Source organism: Heterodontus francisci, chromosome 1, assembly GCF_036365525.1.
Source record: "Heterodontus francisci isolate sHetFra1 chromosome 1, sHetFra1.hap1, whole genome shotgun sequence".
In the NCBI taxonomy this organism is placed as follows: Eukaryota; Metazoa; Chordata; class Chondrichthyes; order Heterodontiformes; family Heterodontidae; genus Heterodontus; species Heterodontus francisci.
Genome location: NC_090371.1, coordinates 90,244,524 through 90,264,566, shown reverse-complemented (window position 1 = coordinate 90,264,566; position 20,043 = coordinate 90,244,524). Strand labels below are relative to the sequence as shown.

The 20,043-nt window shown below is 42.8% G+C and overlaps 1 protein-coding gene across 1 annotated transcript in view; it reads left to right on the top strand.

Moving 5' to 3' along the window:
- Positions 1-20,043, top strand: part of LOC137381297 (potassium/sodium hyperpolarization-activated cyclic nucleotide-gated channel 1-like) — a 298,099-nt gene that overhangs the window by 235,894 nt on the left and 42,162 nt on the right. The window contains exon 7 of the mRNA XM_068053685.1: positions 14,071-14,235. Coding sequence (XP_067909786.1) covers positions 14,071-14,235 — 165 coding nt within the window. The remainder of the gene's footprint in view (positions 1-14,070; positions 14,236-20,043) is intronic.

Sequence of the window (20,043 nt, the reverse complement as noted above, 5' to 3'; positions counted from 1 at the left end):
GGGGCCTGGAAGGAGGATGTGGGTGGAGAGTGAGACACGGAAGTGATCAGACATGGCCTTATCTGTGATTGGTACGATGGGACTAGCAAGACCACACGAGTTGGCGAGGTTGAGGGGATAGTCGTGAAGATGGGTTGTGGAGCTTACATGGAGGAAGAGATTTAGGCAAGGCCTAGGGAGGATTAAAGATATCGGCTTCGAAATTGGATCGTGCTACACCCCTTTTGCAAGCGTAAATGGGTGTCTCAGGGTCCAATATGGCAGGCAGTGTATGCACGCTCATTCTACACTGCCCCACCATATTGGGCTGGGCTGCTGCTTGGGCATCCAGGTGGAAGTATTAACAACACTGATTGACATATTTAAATAAGGGTCCTACACTTGTTGTAGCCAAGAGGGACCCTTCTGCAGCGCTGTTTAAAAGGCTCATCCACTATGTACATGCTAGTTGCTGGTTTGTCTTATCAGGTAGCTTGTTAATGTCTAGGCATTTTTGGCCTATTTTACACTTTTTGCAGCTGATTTCTGACTGCTGTGAAGAAGGTTTTGCTGGTGCTGGACTGCTTATAACTGCCTTCTAACCATTTTCACTGCAGTTATCAATGGCTTGGCAGAGTTGCCTTTGGGGCTGGTGGACAGGGGGAGAAGACAAGAGAGAGCAGAAGCAGCTGTGAGAAGAGGGAGGAGGAGGAGGGCACTGCATAAGATACCACACCCACCATGGGTCTCCAGGGAGTACTTCTATCTTAACTTCATTGAGCAGTAATGTGTGAGATACCTTCAGTTCACAAAGGAGACTGTCACCAAGCCATGTCACCTGTAGCAGCCACAACTCAAGCCTCAAACTATGGCATAGACAACACTGCAGATGGCCATCAAGGTCGCTGTAGCCCTTAACTTTTATGCAACAGGCTCCATCCAGCCTGCAGCAGGTCAAATATCTGTTGTATCAGTGAAAGCGCTGAGATTCTCTGTACCAAGAGGGGGGGCACAGTGGCGCAGTGGTTAGCACCGCAGCCTCACAGCTCCAGAGACCCGGGTTCGATTCTGGGTACTGCCTGTGTGGAGTTTGCAAGTTCTCCCTGTGTCTGCGTGGGTTTTCTCCGGGTGCTCCGGTTTCCTCCCACAAGCCAAAAGACTTGCAAGTTGATAGGTAAATTGGCCATTATAAATTGTCACTAGTATAGGTAGGTGGTAGGGAAATATAGGGACAGGTGGGGATGTTTGGTAGGAATATGGGATTAGTGTAGGATTAGTATAAATGGGTGGTTGATGTTCGGCACAGACTCGGTGGGCCGAAGGGCCTGTTTCAGTGCTGTATCTCTAATCTAATATACATCTCTTTCCCAATGGAGAGAGAAAAGCAGGACAAGGGAGCATCAGGCGTTGCCTGTATTTCAGGCTTCTGCAGGTGCAAGGTGCCATAGACTGCACCCATATTGCCTTGCAAACTCCCCATCACCAGTCTGGCATGTTTCTGAATAGAAGGGGCTTCTATTCCCTCATTGTTTATGTGTGGCCACTGGCAGCATATCATGGAGGTCTGTGCCCAGGCTCCTGGCAGCAGTTACAATTTATTCACCCTGCATCAGTCCTCTGCACCACCTTTGTTGTAACCAAGCTGTTAGGTCACAGGCTGGCTTCTGGATGACCAGGGATATTCCCTTCATGACACCTATTAGTTACTCGAGCTTGCAACGAGAGCCAGAACCCCACCAGAAATATCTGCAGATTGCAAGGGCCGGGGTAGTCTGGCTCATCTGGTTGTGTGGAAAAAGAAGAGTAAAAGAGCAGCCATGTCCTGGGAGCAAACAGCAACACTGACAACAGCAACAACAACTTACAAATATATATCACCTTTAATGCAGTAAAACATCCCAAGGTGCTCCACATGAGCTATCAGGACAGATGACCAACGGCTTAGTCAAAGAGATAGAGTTCTTCTTTCAACATTGCAACCATGTCCTGGGAGCTAAGGTCCAAGCATTGACATTCTCTGCAACTACTTCTCACTGGCAACCGAAGTGTTACCAGGAGGGCTTTCTGCCTCCCTCCTGTCCACTGCCTGGACCAAGGCCTGCAACGCTGCGTTAGAGAAACTGTGTGCTCTGTCTGGTCCTCTTGCAGCCATTTCTCCTCTTGCAAAATTTTGCTGTAATATAAAGCCTGAGTGCACTCCCCTTTAAGAGGGCCTGCCTGCCTTAAAGTGGCATCAGTGAAGCAGCTAACGAATAGTGCAGGCTGCTCACCTGACACATGATAATGACCTGCAAACACCAATTTAACGTGGTCTACGGGACCAGAGGAACAGCCGTGTGCAACGCATGCCCTGCCCCTTACATTATCGGGCACAATCAATTTCTAGGCCTTCATATTGCAAATGCTGAGAAGGTTAGATTGGGTTTTGGGATAAGGCAGTATCTTTTTTAAAGTTGCAAGTTCAGCATTTAAGGAATTGTAAACTGCATTAAATTTGTGTCTTTGAATGCAGAGAGGAAGCAAGAAGCCCAGAGGATCAACCAACCTAATCTCATTCAATACTTTCTTATGTTATATAAGATAGCTCTCCACTTCGGGTAACCACGATAACATAACTTTGTTCAGGCACTGTCATTGCGAATGAAGGAATTATGGATTTGTGCATGTTTCATCTTTAATTAAGAAATTGCCAAGTCAGCCAGCCTGTGTATGTGTTATGAAGACAGTTACAGGATTTAAGTACACACCACGGGAAGACATTACATTATCTTGTTAGCTAAAAATACCCTTCAGAACTATAATGGCTAATTTAAAACTTCACTAAAGCCGTTGATGTTGCTGCTTCGTACTGGTTTTGACAGAAAAACTAAGACAACCATCATGTTTATAAAAGCATAAATTAAATGAAATTGAGTTTTTTGAAAAAATGAGATATTCCAGCTGCTGCAGTCAGAAAACCAGATCATAAGTGCATAGAACGAGAAAAGCCTATTCAGCCAAGCAACTGCATTCTTTCTACAAAGCATCTACGGCGCAAAATTCCGATCTGTAGCAACGCTGGAGATGGTGCTGTGGAAGCTGTTCGCCCTCCTGGGTGTGTGCAATGCACCACTAGCCATTTCCAGCAACGTGCTCCATCTTGAGAAGGACGCTCACACGGGCCTCCCCTGCGTGTGCCGGAGGCTTCTGAACTGGTCCTCTCATGACATCACACAGCTACTAGCTGACATGATGCCAAAGTGCCAAATTTGGATTCCATAGGTCCAGTGGATAAATTGGCTTGTCACTCGCTAAGGCCAAATGATCTGCTGCAAAGAGGCCTAGCACTATATTTAGTTAAAGGGTCAGGCACCTAGTTTGCAAGTAAGGGGAGTGGAGGAAGAAACATGTAGGGAAATCTATGAAATGATTAAAAGTCAGACAAATAATAATGGGAAATTTCTACTACCCATGAGAAAAGTGGCAAGAAGAGGTATGGAATAAAGTTTTCATGTGTATCCAGGACTCCTTTCTCACCCAGTATGTAAAAAGCCCAACAGGGAAGGAATCACTCCTGGACTGAGTAATAGGAGAAGTGTCGGGGAACATGTAGGCATAAGCGATTTAAACATAAGAAGATTTCAAGTAATGATTGAGAAAGACACAGATAAAAAAGATCAAAGTAATAGATTTATAAAAAGCTAAAAAGTGACAGAACATCAGTGGAAAATATTTAAAACAGCAATCAACAGGATTCAGGAGAAATATATTTCACTAATAGACAAGAACAAACTAGCCAATAATGAAACATCCTAGATGAATAAAGAGATGAGTAAAATTGAAACTGAAGAAAAGGGTATACACTAAGTACATGGACAATAAAGGAGGGGCTGACATAAGGTAATACAAAGAAGTTAGGAAAGAAATCAAGAAGGAACTACGAAATTAAATTATCAAGGAGTTTTATAAAAAGGAATAATAAAGTATTCTACAGACACATAAATAACAAAAAAGTCAGGATAGAGCCACCAAGGGCTGAATTTTACCAGCCCCTCGACACGACTTGCGGGTTGGCAGGTAAATTGGCCATTGTAAATTGCCCCTAGTGTAGGTAGGTGGTAGGAGAATTGAGGGAAATGGGATTAATGTAGGGTTAGTATAAATGGGTGGTTGATGGTCGGCACAGATTTGGTGGGCCGAAGGGCCTGTTTCAGTACTGTATCTCCCCATGACTCTATGGGGCAGCACAGTGGCACAGTGGTTAGCAGTGCAGCGTCACAGCTCCAGGGACCCAGTTTCGGTTCTGGGTACTGCCTGTGTGGAGTTTGCAAGTTCTCCCTATGACCGTGTGGGTTTTTGCCAGGTGCTCCAGTTTCCTCCTACAGCCCAAGACTTGCAGGTTGCTAGGTAAATTGGCTATTGTAAATTGCCCCGAGTGTGGATAGGTGGTAGGAGCATTGTGGGGATGTGATAAGGAATATGGGGTTAATGTAGGATTAGTATAAATGAGTGGTTGTTGGTCGGCACAGACTCGGTGGGCCAAAGGGCCTGTTTCAGTGCTGTATCTCTAAATAAATAAAAAAATCTGAAGTACAATTCCAAAATTTGCAGATGACACCAAATTTGGGGGTGCTGGTGTAGGGTGGAGAGTTAATATAAAGAAAGAATGTGACAAGGAGCAGGAGATCATTAATAATATTGCAGAATAGGCATGCAGTCAGAAAATTAACTTCAATAAAAATAAGTGAGGTAGCATTTTGGTTGGAGGAATAAGAAGTCCACATACTGCTTGGATAATAAGAGTCTGAAAGGGGTAGAGGGGCAGAGGGACCTAGGGGTACCGATGCACAAATCACTAAAAGTAATGAAAATTTATAGGCCATAAAAAAGACGAACAAAGCACTGAAGTTCATTTCTAGAGGGAAAGAATTGAAAAGCAGAGAAGTTATGTTAAACTTGTATTGAACCATGGTTAGACCGCACTGAGAGTATGTGCACAGTTCTGGTCTCCACTTTATAAAAAGGATGTCGAGGCATTGGTGAAGGCACAAAAAATACATACAAGGATAATCACAGAACTGAGAGAATATACTTATCAGGAAAGGCTGAACAGGTTGGGGCATTTTTCTCTGGAAAAGAGAAGGCTGAGGGGTGGCCTGGTAGAGGGCTAAATGATAATGAAAGCCTATGACAGAGTAGAAGTAGAGAAAATATTTCCACTAGTGGCTGTGCACACAGCTGCAAAAATGTACTAAATGGAGTAGCTTGCTGAGCAGAATGGTGAGGGGAATTTGGTCAGAATTAGATTTCAGTGCAGAGCAAGATAGAGATGCTAAGTACTTTAAACCAATAGGCAACAGTAAGTAGGTAAATCAGAATAGTTAATTAGATCTAAGTGGATGAAATTAAAATTAACTATGTAGGGGATACCAACATTAAAGGGATATGAATTACATTAATAAAAACCTCTAGACATAAATAATTGAATGGTAAGTAGGAGTAAGGGAATATTAAACTAAAAACATATTTATGTTGGTAGATAAATGGATAAGCGTTGAGGTCCTGCAGGCAGAGTTTCAGGAGCTTGGGAGAAAATTAAATAGCAGAAACTCAGAGGTAGTACTTTCTGGATTACTCGCAGTGGCATGTGCTAGTGAATATAGGAATGGTTGGATAAGACAGTTTAACGCGTAGCTGGAGAAATGGTGCAGGAAGAAGGACTTCAGATCACTGGGGCATTGGGACCAGTTCTGGAGAAGGAAGCACCTGTTCAAGTGAGATGGGTCACACCTCAACAGTGCTGGGACCAATGTCTTGATGGGAAGGTTAAGTATTGCTATTGGGAAGGATTTAAATTAATTTTGCACGGGGGTGAGCGCCAGGATGAAACATTAAAGAGGAAAAACAAGGTTCACAGATGACTGGGAGGGACAAATAACACCACTAGAATAAATAAGTTTGGTGAACTACAGGTACAGGTCACCGCAAGGGACTGTGATATGGTGGTAATCACAGAGACCTGTCTCAAAGAAAGGGAACTTAATATTCCTGGCTACAAGTTTAGATTTAGAGATACAGCACTGAAACAGGCCCTTTGGCCCACCGAGTCTGTGCTAACCATTAACCACCCATTTCTACTAATCCTACACTAATCCCATATTCCTACCACATCCTCACTTGTCCTTATATTCCCCTACCACCTACTTATACTAGGGGCAATTTATAATGGCCAATTTACCTATCAACCTGCAAGTCTTTTGACTGTGGGAGGAAACCGGAGCACCCGGAGGAAACCCACGCAGACACAGGGAGAACTTGCAAACTCCACACAGGCAGTACCCAGAATTGAACCCAGGTCGCTGGAGCTGTGAGGCTGCGGTGCTAACCACTGCGCCACTGTGCCGCCCCAAGTTATTCAGGAAAGATAGGGAAGGAAAAAGGAGTGTGACAGTATTAATCAAAGAAGCTAATATAGCACTGGAGAGGGATGATAATTGTGAGGGGTCAAAGACAGAATCTATTTGGTTAGAATTAAGGAACAATAAAGGAGATTTTATACTATTGGGTGTATACAATAGGCCACCAAAGACTGGGAAGAAGATAGGGAAGCAAGTTTGCAGGAAAATTACAGAAAGATGTAAGAACTACAGAATAGTGAGAACAAAGGGACTTCAATAATCTTAATACAGACTGGGATGGTAACAGTCTGAAGGGCAAAGTGGGGAGGAATTTCTGAAATGAGTACAAGAGAACTTTCCTGATCAGTTTGTTTCTAACCCAATGAGGAAGGAAACAGAACTGGATCTAGTTCTGGAGAATGAACTGTGGCAAGTAGCGCATGGTTTGTGGGGGAGCATTTGGGGATGAGTGATAATAATATCATCAGGTTTTGCATAGTTATGGAAAAGGATGAGGACTAATTAAGCGTAAAAATACTTAACTGGAGGAGGACTAACCTCAGTGAATTCAACGAGGATCTGGTCCAGATGGATTGAAATTAAACATTGGTAGGCAAAACAGCAATTGAACAATGGGAGGCCTTCAAAGAGCAGATAGTTCAGGTACAGACTAGACACATTGCAATGAGGGGGAAAGGAAGGACATCCAAAGCTCAAGTTCCCTAGATGACAAAAGATATAGTGATTAAAATAAGACAGAAAAAGGACGCTAATGACAAATATAAGGTACATAATACAGCAGAAAACCAAGCTGAATATAGAAAGTTCAGAAGAGATCTAAAAAAGGGAATAGGAAGGACAAAGGCAGTGTATCTTAAAATTAGTTGTAAGTTAATTAATTGTAATTAAATTAATTATAAGTTGCGCTCAAGAGCCCATGAAAAGTCTGTGGGTAGCTGTAAATGTAATGAACGACGAGTGCTGTTTTTCACCGCTAATCGCAAAATCCAGGCCAATGTGTTTAACGTTGGATTAATTTAATATTTTCTTTTTTAAAAAAAGCACCTGATCTCAAAAATTAAGCAGCAGCAGACCTGGTTAGAAAAGAAGCTCTTAGCTCTGCACCTTCACACTGCCTTCTATCACCAATCCTTATGTTGCTCACTCCTGCGCACTTCCTCTCTCTCTCTCTCTCTCTCACTCTCACTCTCTTACTTTCCTTTGCTGCACATTCTCACACTGGCTGAAAAAGTGAAAAGAAGCAGAAGAAAATCACTGTCAGTCGTGGCTTGCTGGTAGCACGTTTTGCTCAAAGATTGGTGAGAATGTGGAACTTGCTACCACAAGGAGTAATTGAGGCAAGTAGTATGGATGCATTTAAGGGGAAGCTAGATAAACACATGAAGCAGAAAGAAATAAAAGGACACAGTGTTAGAATTAGATGAACAAGGGTAGGAGGAGGTTTGTGTAGCAAAAACATTGGCATGGGCCAATTGAGCTAAATGGTCTGTTTCTGTGCTGTAAATACTTTATAACTTTGTAATTAATGTCCAAAAGTATTTTATAAACAAATAAATAAATTTAAAGATGGGGATTTCCCCTCCAAGAGCAGCCAGCCAATAAGAAGGCCGGCATCTCAGTAGTATCGACAGCGCCACCGGGAGCGATGGCAACTACCGGTACTACAAGAGGTCTTGGAACTAGGCCTAGCGCTGGAGCCCCAGACCCAAGGTAAGTGAGGTGGGGTCGCCAGGGCCAGTCCAGCAGGCCCTGGCAATGGAGGAAGGGAGGGTGGGCTTTGAGTGCAGGAGGAAAGGGGGTTTCACGGAGGTGGGTGGTTTTTTGCCGGGAGCCCTCCATGGGCCACAGATTGACCATGGAGGAGAGGCCTCCCCCCCACACCACCCCCCAAGCCTGCAGGGAGGTCGCCTCATTTTACTGGGAGACCTCGCCGCGTGGCAGTGGCCACCCCCCACCAACTACTAACGTATTTCCAGCAACGGCAGGAAGAGGCCCTTAAATGCCTGATAATCGGCCTCTTAAGGACCTCAATTGGCCTCTGGGAGGGAAGACCTTGCTCGGCCTATTCCGCCCCCAACTAATTTGCAGTGCAACAGAAAGGCGACGGGCCCCCTGCTTCTCGTCACAACTCTATGGGCTCCCCACGCCTCCTAGCCGATCTCAGGCGGGCGCATTAAATTCAGCCCCTGGTGTGCACTACCTAAAAGAGTGGTGGAAGCAGATTCAGTCGGAACTTTCAAAAGGGAATTGGATAATTGCTTGAAGGGAAAACATTTGCAGGGCTATTGGGAAAGAGCTGGGGAATGGGACTAATTGGATAGCTCTACCAAATAACTGGCATTATTACAATATGCTGAATGGCCTCCTACTGTGCTGTATTATTTAAAGATCCTATGACTTGTGGGTGAGTCATAAATAGAGGTCATAGATACAAAGTAGTTACGATTAAATCCAATAGGGTATTCAGGAGCAACTTACTTACTCAGAGTGATAAGAATGCACTACCAGAAGGACTGGTTGAGGGAAAATAGCATAGATGTATTCAAGGGGAAGCTGGATTAGCACAGAAACAGGAAAGAAATAAATGGGAGGAGGCTTATGTGTAGCATCGATGCTATATAGACCAGTTAGGCAGAATGGCTTCTTTCTGTTCTGTACACTCAATGTAAATCCTCAATTTGGTTGTTTTTCCTCATCTCTTTATATTATTCACAATTTCTTTACAGATGTTACATTTTGCCACAGTGTGCAAAATAGAAAGGTTGCTTACTAAATTAAGATGTAATTGATAGTATGGTTTTTATTTTAAAGATTCTGAAGAACAAAAACAGGAAAGGGCCCAAGTTCATCGATAGACTTAACTGTGTTCTCTATTTTATCAAAACAAACTAAGAATCTTCGCAGGCACTTTAATACTGAGAGCAGTTGCAGCATGGGTCTGTCTACAGACACAAAATATTCCATTGCCTTGGCCTTGGGAAATGACACTCAGCAATGTTCTTTCCTGCCAGTTGGAATTTTAGAAAGCACAGCTCAGCTGTTTCAACACAATGCCTCGGGTGCTATGTTGAAACTCAAAGCAGCGGTGTAATCCTTTTTCCAGACTCAGAGAAGAGGTCTATGGAGAGCAGTTGATTAAAATGAAATTCTTACTTCTCAGATGCTGGACTTCCAAAAATTAACTATTTGATAGCTGACTGCTTTGGCCATGCAGTGAAGAGCGATGATCGATCAATTCTTGAATGAAATGCAAGGAGGTCTTTCCATAATTTTTTTTCATTTCTCCCTTCATCTGTTTAAGTATTGCTTGTTGTTGGGGTATGAACATATATCCTCATGTACCCCAAACAATCCACAGCACTAGCATGCCCTGCCATAAGAAAATAAGAGATAAGTTATAGTCTTAATTCATAAAGTCAGTATTAAGGCCAAGCACCTGCAAAGTATCAAACAGAAAGTTAAGCTGCTGTTCCTCCAGCTTGACTGAGATCGATTTTTTGTTAGGTGAGATTATTAATGGAACGTTAACTATGTTTTTCTCTCCACAGATGCTGCCTGACCTGCTGAGTATTTCCACTTCTTTCTGTTTTTATTTCAGATTTCCAGCAACCGCAATATTTTGCTGTTGTATTAACGAGTAAATGGAGTTCAGCTACAAATCAGCCATGATTTAATAGAATGGCAGAAAAGGTTCAAGGGTCTGATGTTCCTTTGTTTTTTTCCAGTTCTGAAGAAGGGTCCCCACTTGTTCTCTCCGGTATATGTCTAGCCTGCTGTTTATTTCTAGCATTTCCTGTTTTTGTGTCAATCCTGTCCTTAACTCACATCTACATATAACAAAGCTGCAGTGAAGGTCTCTAGATGGCAATCAAGCCTAAGAATAATGGCTGCTTCTTCACCTCCCAGGAGGTGCTGAGGCCAATAATAATGCACCTACTGACATCTTGGCTGAAATCATTGAAGTCAGCTTAAACCAATTGTTCCTGAGACCTTCCGAAGAAGGGTCACTGACCCGAAACGTTAACTCTGCTTCTCTTTCCACAGATGCTGCCAGACCTGCTGAGTGATTCCAGCATTTCTTGTTTTTGTTCCTGAGACCTTCCTGGTCAGTGTGGCTCAGTAGTACATTGTGCAGTGCACTCACCCACTGATCTACTGGTGGCCATCTGCAGTGGTGTTTTTATATCATCAGAATTATCCTGATTTGTTCTGTTAATTTTCAGGAGCCCATTATTTCAATACAAAATAAAATTTGTGTGAGAGAGGGAGGAATGCAACTTTCAAAAATTATTTCGTTAGAACTTTCACTGATTTGAGCCCTTTTTTGGATACTTCATTCTGAGGGTGTCTTGCATGCATAAAATTAAATTGCACATTAAATAAAAGTCACCCACACTTAAATGCAGTCTTGGAAACATAGAGGGGTATAGGAACAGGAATAGGCCATTCAGCTCCTCCATTCAATTAGATCATGGCTGGTCTATATTGTAACTCCATTTACCTGCCTTTGTTACATAACCCTTAATCATTTTCCAAACAAAAATCTTATCCATCTCAGTTTTGACATTTTAAATTGACCCAACCTCAACAGCTTTTGGGGAAAGAGAGTTCCAGATTGCCACTGCCCTTTATGTGAAGAAGTGCTTTCTGACATCACCCTAGATCTAATTTTAGTGTTATGCCCCCATGTCCCTCTATCTACCCTATCAACTCCTTTAATTTTCTGAAACACCTCAAATAGATCACCCTTAATCTTCAATACATAAGAGAATACAAACCTAGTCTATGAAACCTGGCCTCATGATTTAACCTGTTCAGCCGCAGTATAATTCTGATAAATCTGCAGTGTACCACCTCCAAGGTGCGTATATTCTTCCTGAGGTGCAGTGCTGAGAACTGAAAAAGTACTCTAAATGGAGTCTAATTCAACCTTTATATAAGTGTAACAGAACTTCCACCCTTTATTATTCCACCCTATTGTGATAAAGGCCATCTTTCCTCTAACCTTTTTAATTTTTTTTACCTGTTCACTAGCTTTTAATGATTTCTGTCCATAGACCCTTAAATCTCTTTGCCTCTCCACAGTTCCTTTCTTCTCGCCATTTATAGATACAGTGAAAAGTTGAAGTCCCAGGACTGATCCCTGTGGTTACCACTGCCAGATCCTGCCAATTTGGAGTATATACCCATTGGTTTGGATTATACCTTAGGCAGACGGGAATTCGTCACCGGCGTAAAAGTCGGTGGGGAACCCGCTTCTGCCGAGCCCGAGGATCCGTCCCGCATTTTACAGATCCCCAGGCTTTAACTGTCCCGAGGCGTGACTTCCACCCGCTTGAGGGAGGAAGTCCCACCTCAGTGAGCTGCCGGCCAATCAGCGGGCCGGCAGCTCTTAATCCCAGCAGCGCCACCAGGAGCGGTGGCCTCTGCTGGGACTGTAACTCAGCCGATGACATGGAGCCAGGGGGGAAGGTAAGTTGGGCATGCCTCACCAGGGAGATAGGTCATGCCCTGGTGAGGCTGGAGTGGCCATTTGGGGGTGGGTGGGGGGGGGGGGGGGTGACTTAGGTCCCGGGGGTGGGTTAGGAGGCGGGGGCGGCCCTCAATCGGGCACCCTGTGCCTAACTGCCTTGGACACAACCCCCCCCCCCCCACCCGGTGCGCGGAAAGGCCGGCAGCTATCTCTTGGTGGCCTTTCACGTTCCCAGCACACCCACTTGCTACGGGTAAAATACCTGTGGAGGCGGGAAAAGGCTCTTAAGTGGCCTCCCAGAGCCTCTCGCTCAATTTTACGCCACCCCATCCGCTCCCACACCACCATCCGACCCGCTGGAGCGGCGTAAAGTTTAGCCCATTATCTCTACTTCCTGTCCTCCACCTCCTAATCAATTTCCTACCTATCAATACAATGCCCCCAATGTGAAACCTTAACGAATGTCTTCTGGAAGTCCATATAAATAACATTCATAGACATGCAAAAATAAAAGCAAAATACTGCGGATGCTGGAAATTTGAAATAAAAACAAGAAATGCTGGAACCACTGTGGAAAGAGAAGCAGAGTTAACGTTTCTTCGTTCCGAAGAAGGGTCACTGACCCGAAACGTTAACTCTGCTTCTCTTTCCACAGATGCTGCCAGACCTGCTGAGTGGTTCCAGCATTTCTTGTTTTTAATCCATAGACATGCCCTGTTCTACCACATTAGTTACCTCCTCAAATAAATCAACTAGCTTCATTTCACATGACTTAACCTTTTACAAATCCCTGCTGGCTCTCTTTGTTCAGTTCTGATCATTTACATATGAAGAGCACTTCTTCATTTGGAAATACAGTGGTTGGGGATGAATTACGGGATTCTGGTTGTCAATATTGGCTACTTGGGAATTGAAAACTTTTAGCTCATAAGCTACCACTAATTTGTCAGACTCAGGTCAGCACTCAAAGTTGTAGAACATTGATGTTAATTCATGAATAGCAAATTTAGACAGTTCCTACTACCATCTACTTACGGTACTTTGCATTGTTAAAATGATTGTTCCAGCTTCTAAATATTAAGTTGTCTTTTGTACAATTACAGAATATTTGTTCTCTGCAATTGCAGGTGACTTAAGATTGCAAATGATTAGAGTAAGAAAGAACTTGCATTTATGTGGAGCCTTTCACGATCTCAGGATGCCTGCCAGTCTGGCCACAGCGACCCTGCCTCACTCATCTTGGATCATGCTTCAGCGCTGGGCCTGCATCCAAGGCCTCTTGCAGTACTGGCCAGCCCGGCAGGCACCAGCAAGGGAGGGGTGGGGGAAGGGTGGACGTTTAGTGCAGCGGGAGGGTTGTTCAGGGAGGTGCAGATGTCCTCGGTGGGCCCACCCCCCAAGCCCGCAGGGAGGTCGCCTCATTTTACTGGGCAACCTTTCCACGTGGCAGAGGCTAATCCCGCCCCCCCCCCCCCCCCCCGCCTGTGGTTAAATCCCAGCAGTGGCAGGACGAGGCCCTTAAGTGGCCGTTAATAGACCACTTAAGGGCCTTATTGGCCTCTGGGTGAGAAGGCCATCGTCGGCCTATCCCGCCCCTGTCAAAATTGCGTGGTGATGGCCCCCACCTCCGAATCTGCCTCGGGGTGGTGGTGGGGGGGGTGGGGTTCCCATAAAATTCAGTCCCAAATGTGTGAACCTTAACTAATATCTCTCCATCTTTGCATGAGACATTGAGATCAATTATAGTAACTCACCATCTCCCTAGCTGAAATTATAGGAAACCAGTAGCTCAGTTAGCTAGGTACCTAGTGTGTCGTTCAGAACAACAGCAACAGTGTGGGTTCAGTGCCTGTTCTGGCTGAGGTAGACTTGGGGACCTGTCTCTTCATTCTGCCTCTGTTAGTGAAATATGATGTTTGTCTGTGATGCTGACAAGACTGAAGCAGAAGCCATATTTATGAAACTCCCCTGTAGCATTTGAAATTTACAGGTAGCAAAAACCCATTACCCATTTCAAAAATAAATATTTTCTGTCAACCTATAGCCCATCATCACCACCACACCCCCAAAACAAGATTACCGGGACAGAAAAACAATTTTTTGATCTGATCATCCAGATTAATTTGTTGTATTGATGTTGTATTGAAAAAATAATCTGTTGGCGTTTTTGATGGATTCGATCTCTGTCGATGAATTTCTGTTTCCTGTCTCCCTGTCCAGAAATCTGCTTACTAACCAAAGGACGGCGCACTGCCAGTGTGAAAGCTGACACCTACTGTCGACTCTACTCCCTCTCCGTGGACCATTTCAACGAAGTGCTGGAGCAATACCCAATGATGAGAAGAGCATTTGAAACTGTGGCAATCGACAGACTGAACAGAATTGGTATGTTCATTAAATTTGTGCTGCTATTGCACCAACAATAACTGTAGGTAAACTGCTAAATTCTACACTGTGCAGATGAATCATTTAAAAGCAGAAATAAAAGTAACAACAGACAAATTAAATTTTCCCTCCATGCCATTTATAATTAATATTCGGCAACCTCCATTCTCCTTGAAAACAAAATGTTTCGGAAAAGGTAGTCGCTTTAATATTTAATTCATTGCATCATGGTAGAGAAAGATTTTTGAAGACATTTTTATTGCTTAGAAATATATAAAATCTTTGATTTACATTTCATTTTTTGTTTAATTTCACACCTTCCCTTCCCTGATCCTGTAAGCTCTAGAAAAGCCTCAGTTATTCTTTGGGTGGCTTCTGTCTTGCATTCCAATTGCACAGAGAAGAAGGGTGTTCTGCATCATTTCATAAGGGGTGTGTAGATTGGAGTAGAGAAGGTTTTACTGTTTAGTACTTTGTTGTCTGCATTAACTCAAAACCACTCCATTGTACACAATCACTGTAACTAGTAGAATAGTAGTTGCCCAAGTTCTAAAGCATTTCCCTATTTCAGAATCTTCTGCTATTATTGATTACAAACAATAACTTAATAACTCAAGTTGCTATTCTGTTTCTAAATTTATAAATTACTATATCATTCAAAATGCTAACCTTAAGTTTTCAACATTTTGTTTCTCAGGTATTTTCATTAATGTCTCGGCTTATATTCCTTTTGCTTATTTGTTCCTCTTTGAATTGTCGGTTACCGTTAACCCTACATGTTTTAAAAATAATTTTACTGAAAGTTTTGAGTTGTTCACACTAAGTATGCCCTTCTATATAATTGGGATTGCTGTGTTTGGTGCTTCCAGTGCTAAAATTTGCTGCAACAGGAGTGCATGTTGGGAATTTGGGCCCAATTCGTAGCTCCTATGATTTTCTCTCAATTTGCAGCCTCCGGGATTTTCTAACCTCATGGAAAATTGTGAGGGCAATCCATCTGGAGAAGGTCCAGATTTCCCATCTGTGCCCCAGTCATAGAAAGTTTAGTAAAAGCAAAATACTGCGGATGCTGGAAATCTGAAATAAAAACAAGAAATGCTGGAACCACTCAGCAGGTCTGGCAGCATCTGTGAAAAGAGAAGCAGAGTTAACGTTTTGTATCTGGTGTGCTAAACAAAAAAATGTACCTACATATGTTTCACAGAACAACAGGTATCTATTCAGAAACTCCTTCTGCAAAATATAGAACACAATTAATACTTGTGTTTTAAGTTCTTAGAAGGGTGACCAGATTGAGTGATGATGAAACACTGAACAAGTGGGGTAGTGGCAATTTGCTGTCCGTGTATTTAGAAATGAGAGATCACATGCCAACTGTTGAATTCTCAGAAATGTCAAAAGGAAAATATTTCAGAGAAGGTTGACTCTCTGCTATGTAGTAGTGAGCCTCTCTGTGCTTACTCCCCGGGCAGGAACATCAGAACTGCAACTTGCTGGTCTGTTGGGGAGTCCATATTTTTGAAATATATTTGTTGTCACTTTCCTTATTGCAGTTAATTGCTCTGTGATCAATTACCACTAGAAAATCAGTATTCGGCCACCACTTCCTAGTTTGTACAGCAAGTACTGTCCGCTAGCCATAGGAACTGGTGGAAATTTTGGCACGGTACAGCAATCTGATGTCAGTACAGAGTGGGGGAGAGGAATAGGCATAAGAAGCAACCTGCACCCGCCCCCCCCCCCCCCCCCAACCAACTAGAAATTCCCAATATTAAAAGAAAACCATCTTTCTTCCATCCTCAGCTCAGGCTTTTTGTCTCCATATTTCGCAAATTGACCATTGAATTCAGAATGTTTTTATTTTAGCGTCTGTTGTTGTGTTAATGCGAGTAGCTATTTCTCAACAATATTAATAGTTATCAAGTGATTAGCTGGTCATGATCATCGAAAGGAAACAAGTTGGTCAAAACATAAAACTTTACGAGAAGTGTAAAACAAGCAATATCAGATCAGCTGCCCATTATTGAAGGAAGTCAATGGAAGGGAAAATGGGCAGATTTACAATGGGCAGCTGATCTGATATTGCCTGTTTTACACACCTGCCAAAGTTGAAAGTTCCACCAACCAGCTCCAACCTTGGATTTTGAGTGGTCAGTCCCTTCATAAACTATCAGTTTATAGTCTCTGCTGTTTGACTCAGAGTGCTCAATGTAATCTTTGAGTTTTGCATTCATCCTTGACCAGAGTACACTTTGAAGCAGAAAACCTCCAGTGGCTACATCCCAGTGTAGGGATGTGCTTGCTTGGGAGCTCTGATACTGGCCCTGCTGAAGATCATGATGAGGTCCCTTGATTTACATTCAGATGGTACACCTGCACTGCCAGGAGCACATTGGCAGCATTCACCCTTACAGGCCAGAATATTAGCTGTCCTCTACTAGATTGGGGATGGGGGAAACTTGGGAACCCCACTAGCAACAAATCCAAAATGTATCCTTCGGCCCCTTTGTAATCTGTGAATGCTACCTCAAAGATAGGCATTGGATAGTGACTTATCCTGATGGCTCTGTTTGGATCTCAGGCCTAGGCCAACTTCCATTTTGCCTCACCTGATAAATAAGAAATAGAAAGACTGCTTGGCTTTTCTTAGCTTATCCCTGTAGGAAAGCTCCTCAGTTTCCCCATCACGGTACCCAATTCCTTCTTAAATTATTCCAGGGTTTTCGCCTTCACTATTCATCTCCAAGCCCATTCCATGTATTCATCACTCTGAAGGAGAATCTAACTGATATCAGTATGAAACTTGTTTTTTTTTAATAGGTTGAACCTGTATCCTCTTGTTCCATTCTCATGGTTTAACATGAAACAATTTTCCACTTCTACTTTATCCATACTATTTACTATTTTCAACACTTTTATAAGATTTTCTCTGTCACTTCTTTTCAAAACTAAACAGCCTAAGTTGTTCCAGCTTTTCTCGGACTTCAGTCCTCTGATGCTAGAATCAGTCTTATTAGTCTTCACTGAACTTCCTTCAGAATTTGAAGGTTTCCCTTGTTTCTTGATGACTAGAATTTGACTCTGTACTCAGGTGTGGTTTAGCCAAGAGACCATGAATTGGAGTATGAATTTCCCAATTTAGAGTGACTGTTTCTGCTATATAGTTCAGCATTGGATTTGCTTTATTGATTTCTTATTTACAGTGCTTGCACATGTTGAGCACCAAGTTTACTAAGTACCCAGATCTCTTTCAACTTCTTGCTTCGCAATTTCAATAGCATGGAGTATTTCTGTCACCATTTTTTCTTCATATGTGCAGTATCTTATACTTGTCACTCTTGAATTTCATCTGCCTTTGTTCCTTCCACGTACTTATTTTTCCAACTCATTTTGCAGTTTGAGTTGCCTACTCAGAACTAATTGCCCCTCCTGATTTGGCATCATCTGCATCTCCATCTGGTCCAAACATGGCATGAGAAACGGGGGCATGAACTCCATATGCTGGAAGTTCCTCCTTCCCTGGGCTTAGTGGGACCTGGTGTAATTTAGGATGCCCCAAACATCAGGTTGAACATCTCTTTTCACAGAAGTAGCCACTGGATCATGATCTCCACTGTCTGGAGGGGTTGGGGAGGTATGTGATCCTGCCTTTCTGGGATAGTCATCTATTCTCAACTCTTCAGTGATGTATTTCAACATTGGTGAAAGCTCATTCCTGGGGGTCCAGGCCTCGTGGATTTCGGCAATGTTAATGGCAGTATGTTGCAGCAGGTGCGAACACAATATAATTGTCAACATGGCATGCCCATGGATATTTTCAACCCTGGTAAATTGCTGAGTACCTGTTACTACCTACCAAGTTCGTATGGGGTGTAAAAATATTTTAACTTGCATTTTTCCTCTGTCAGTCACTGTAAATTCAATATGTAACTGCAGTTCTTCTTTCTTGTGCTTCCAAGCTGAGGTGAGTCTTTTACCTTGATTTCTTACTCTTCTAGAGAGCTTATTCCATAGCTACAGGCTTTTGGTCCTTTTACTATGCTAATTGCAACCTGCCCTTTTTTTCTTAATTCAACCAAATGTCTGTTACATTTAGTGGTTGAGAAAATAGTTTGATGCAAGTTTTCAGTGCTTTCTGCAGCCAAAAAGCAATAAAGATCACCGTTTTTATGCTGTGCAGTAAATTACGTTTTGCTGCGTTTGCTTTAGCAGGAATTGCAGACTCTGAATTGCAATTTGTTTCTTTCAGCCTACTCTTCTCTGTGCAGAATCATTAAATTTCTGACACCATACTTCTCCTCATCAGTTCTTTAAGTTATTGGGAAGGAGAAGATAGGCAATATTTACAACCAAGAATAATTGGTTTAAAATCTCATTGTTTGCTTGTGGTATGCATAGGTGCAGGTAATTACTGAGTTTAAGCTAGTTGTTAGCTGCTTTAGCATACCAGTTCAGCTTGCTACAATAGATGCAGCTCTATAACAGAAAACTATTCACAGTTCAGCTAAAATCAGCAAAATAGCAGTCTCACTCTGAGAACTCACAAGGATGTACAAACTTGAAATGTCACATGGATGCTCATCTAAGATTGGGTTTAAGGAACTATTTGTGGACAGAATAAATGTAACTTGATCATGCATCTGACTGTAGTAGACCTGAGGATGCTTGATGCTAACAAAGGCAGGGAAAAGTTGAAGTTCATAGTTCCCATTCTACCGGTATGGGGCAGGCAGAGCACATCCTACATCTTCTCATCAAAGAAGTCACACACCCCATCCAAGATTCCAGAGATGGGGTCATTTAAATGGTCAGGATGGATCACCCTCGCATGTAAGGGTGCACACTGCAGTGTGCCAACAATAAAGTCAGAGTGGTGCCACGCCACTTCCAACACATAATGACCAGTCCTTCTTTTGTTTTCCTGCAAAAGCCTTCAGTTTGTTTTGAAACACTTCCCTGATATTGAGGCAATTTCTACGAAATATCAAGTCGCAGTTAGTATGTACCGAAAGATTCTGGCACAGGAGTAGCAATCTGAAGGTTGTGAGTTCAGATCGCATCATAGCCAGTTCAGTCAGTCTGGTAGTTTGTGGCTACCATCAAGAAATGTACAATTCTCTTAAAGCCCAACTGGTTCACTGAGGTCATTTAGGGTTGGGAACCTGCTAACCCTACCCAATGTGGCTCCAGTTCTACACTCTCTGATTGATTCCCAGTGCTCTCAAAGCAACTAGGGATATGCAATAAATACTGCTTTCTCAGTGTTGCCCACACCTGAAGAAGAAATAAAAAAATACCAAGTTGGGGTGAATGTGTTGCATGAGCAGAATGAATATGTGAGGCCACAGCATTTTTAAGTTCAACAAGACCTTAAGTATACTCACTGGCAGCAGATTGCAAGGACTCATGCTTACAGACCATGTCAGTACTAGCTGAGTATGTCACTGGATATCTGTCTTTACCACCTCCATTTCACAGCAGAGGCAGCGACAGAGATATAGCATCTGCTGCATCGTGCCTTCGCGGCAACCACAGCAATTAGCTAGACAAAACAGATAGCAAATAGGCTGACTGCTCAACAGCTGGAGATCTGCAAATATGAAACATGCAGAGTACAAAAGAAAGATATTTCTATAGGGCATCTAGGGAGTGTGTAAAAGTTAAGAGTTCTGTAGATATTGAGGAAGTAAAACTAAACTGAAACTTAAAATGATGAATTTGGGATAACAATACCAAAAGTAATCATGAGGAATAGAGGAGATATAGGCCACTATTTTTCAGTCATCCATAACTATGCAAATTGTTCAA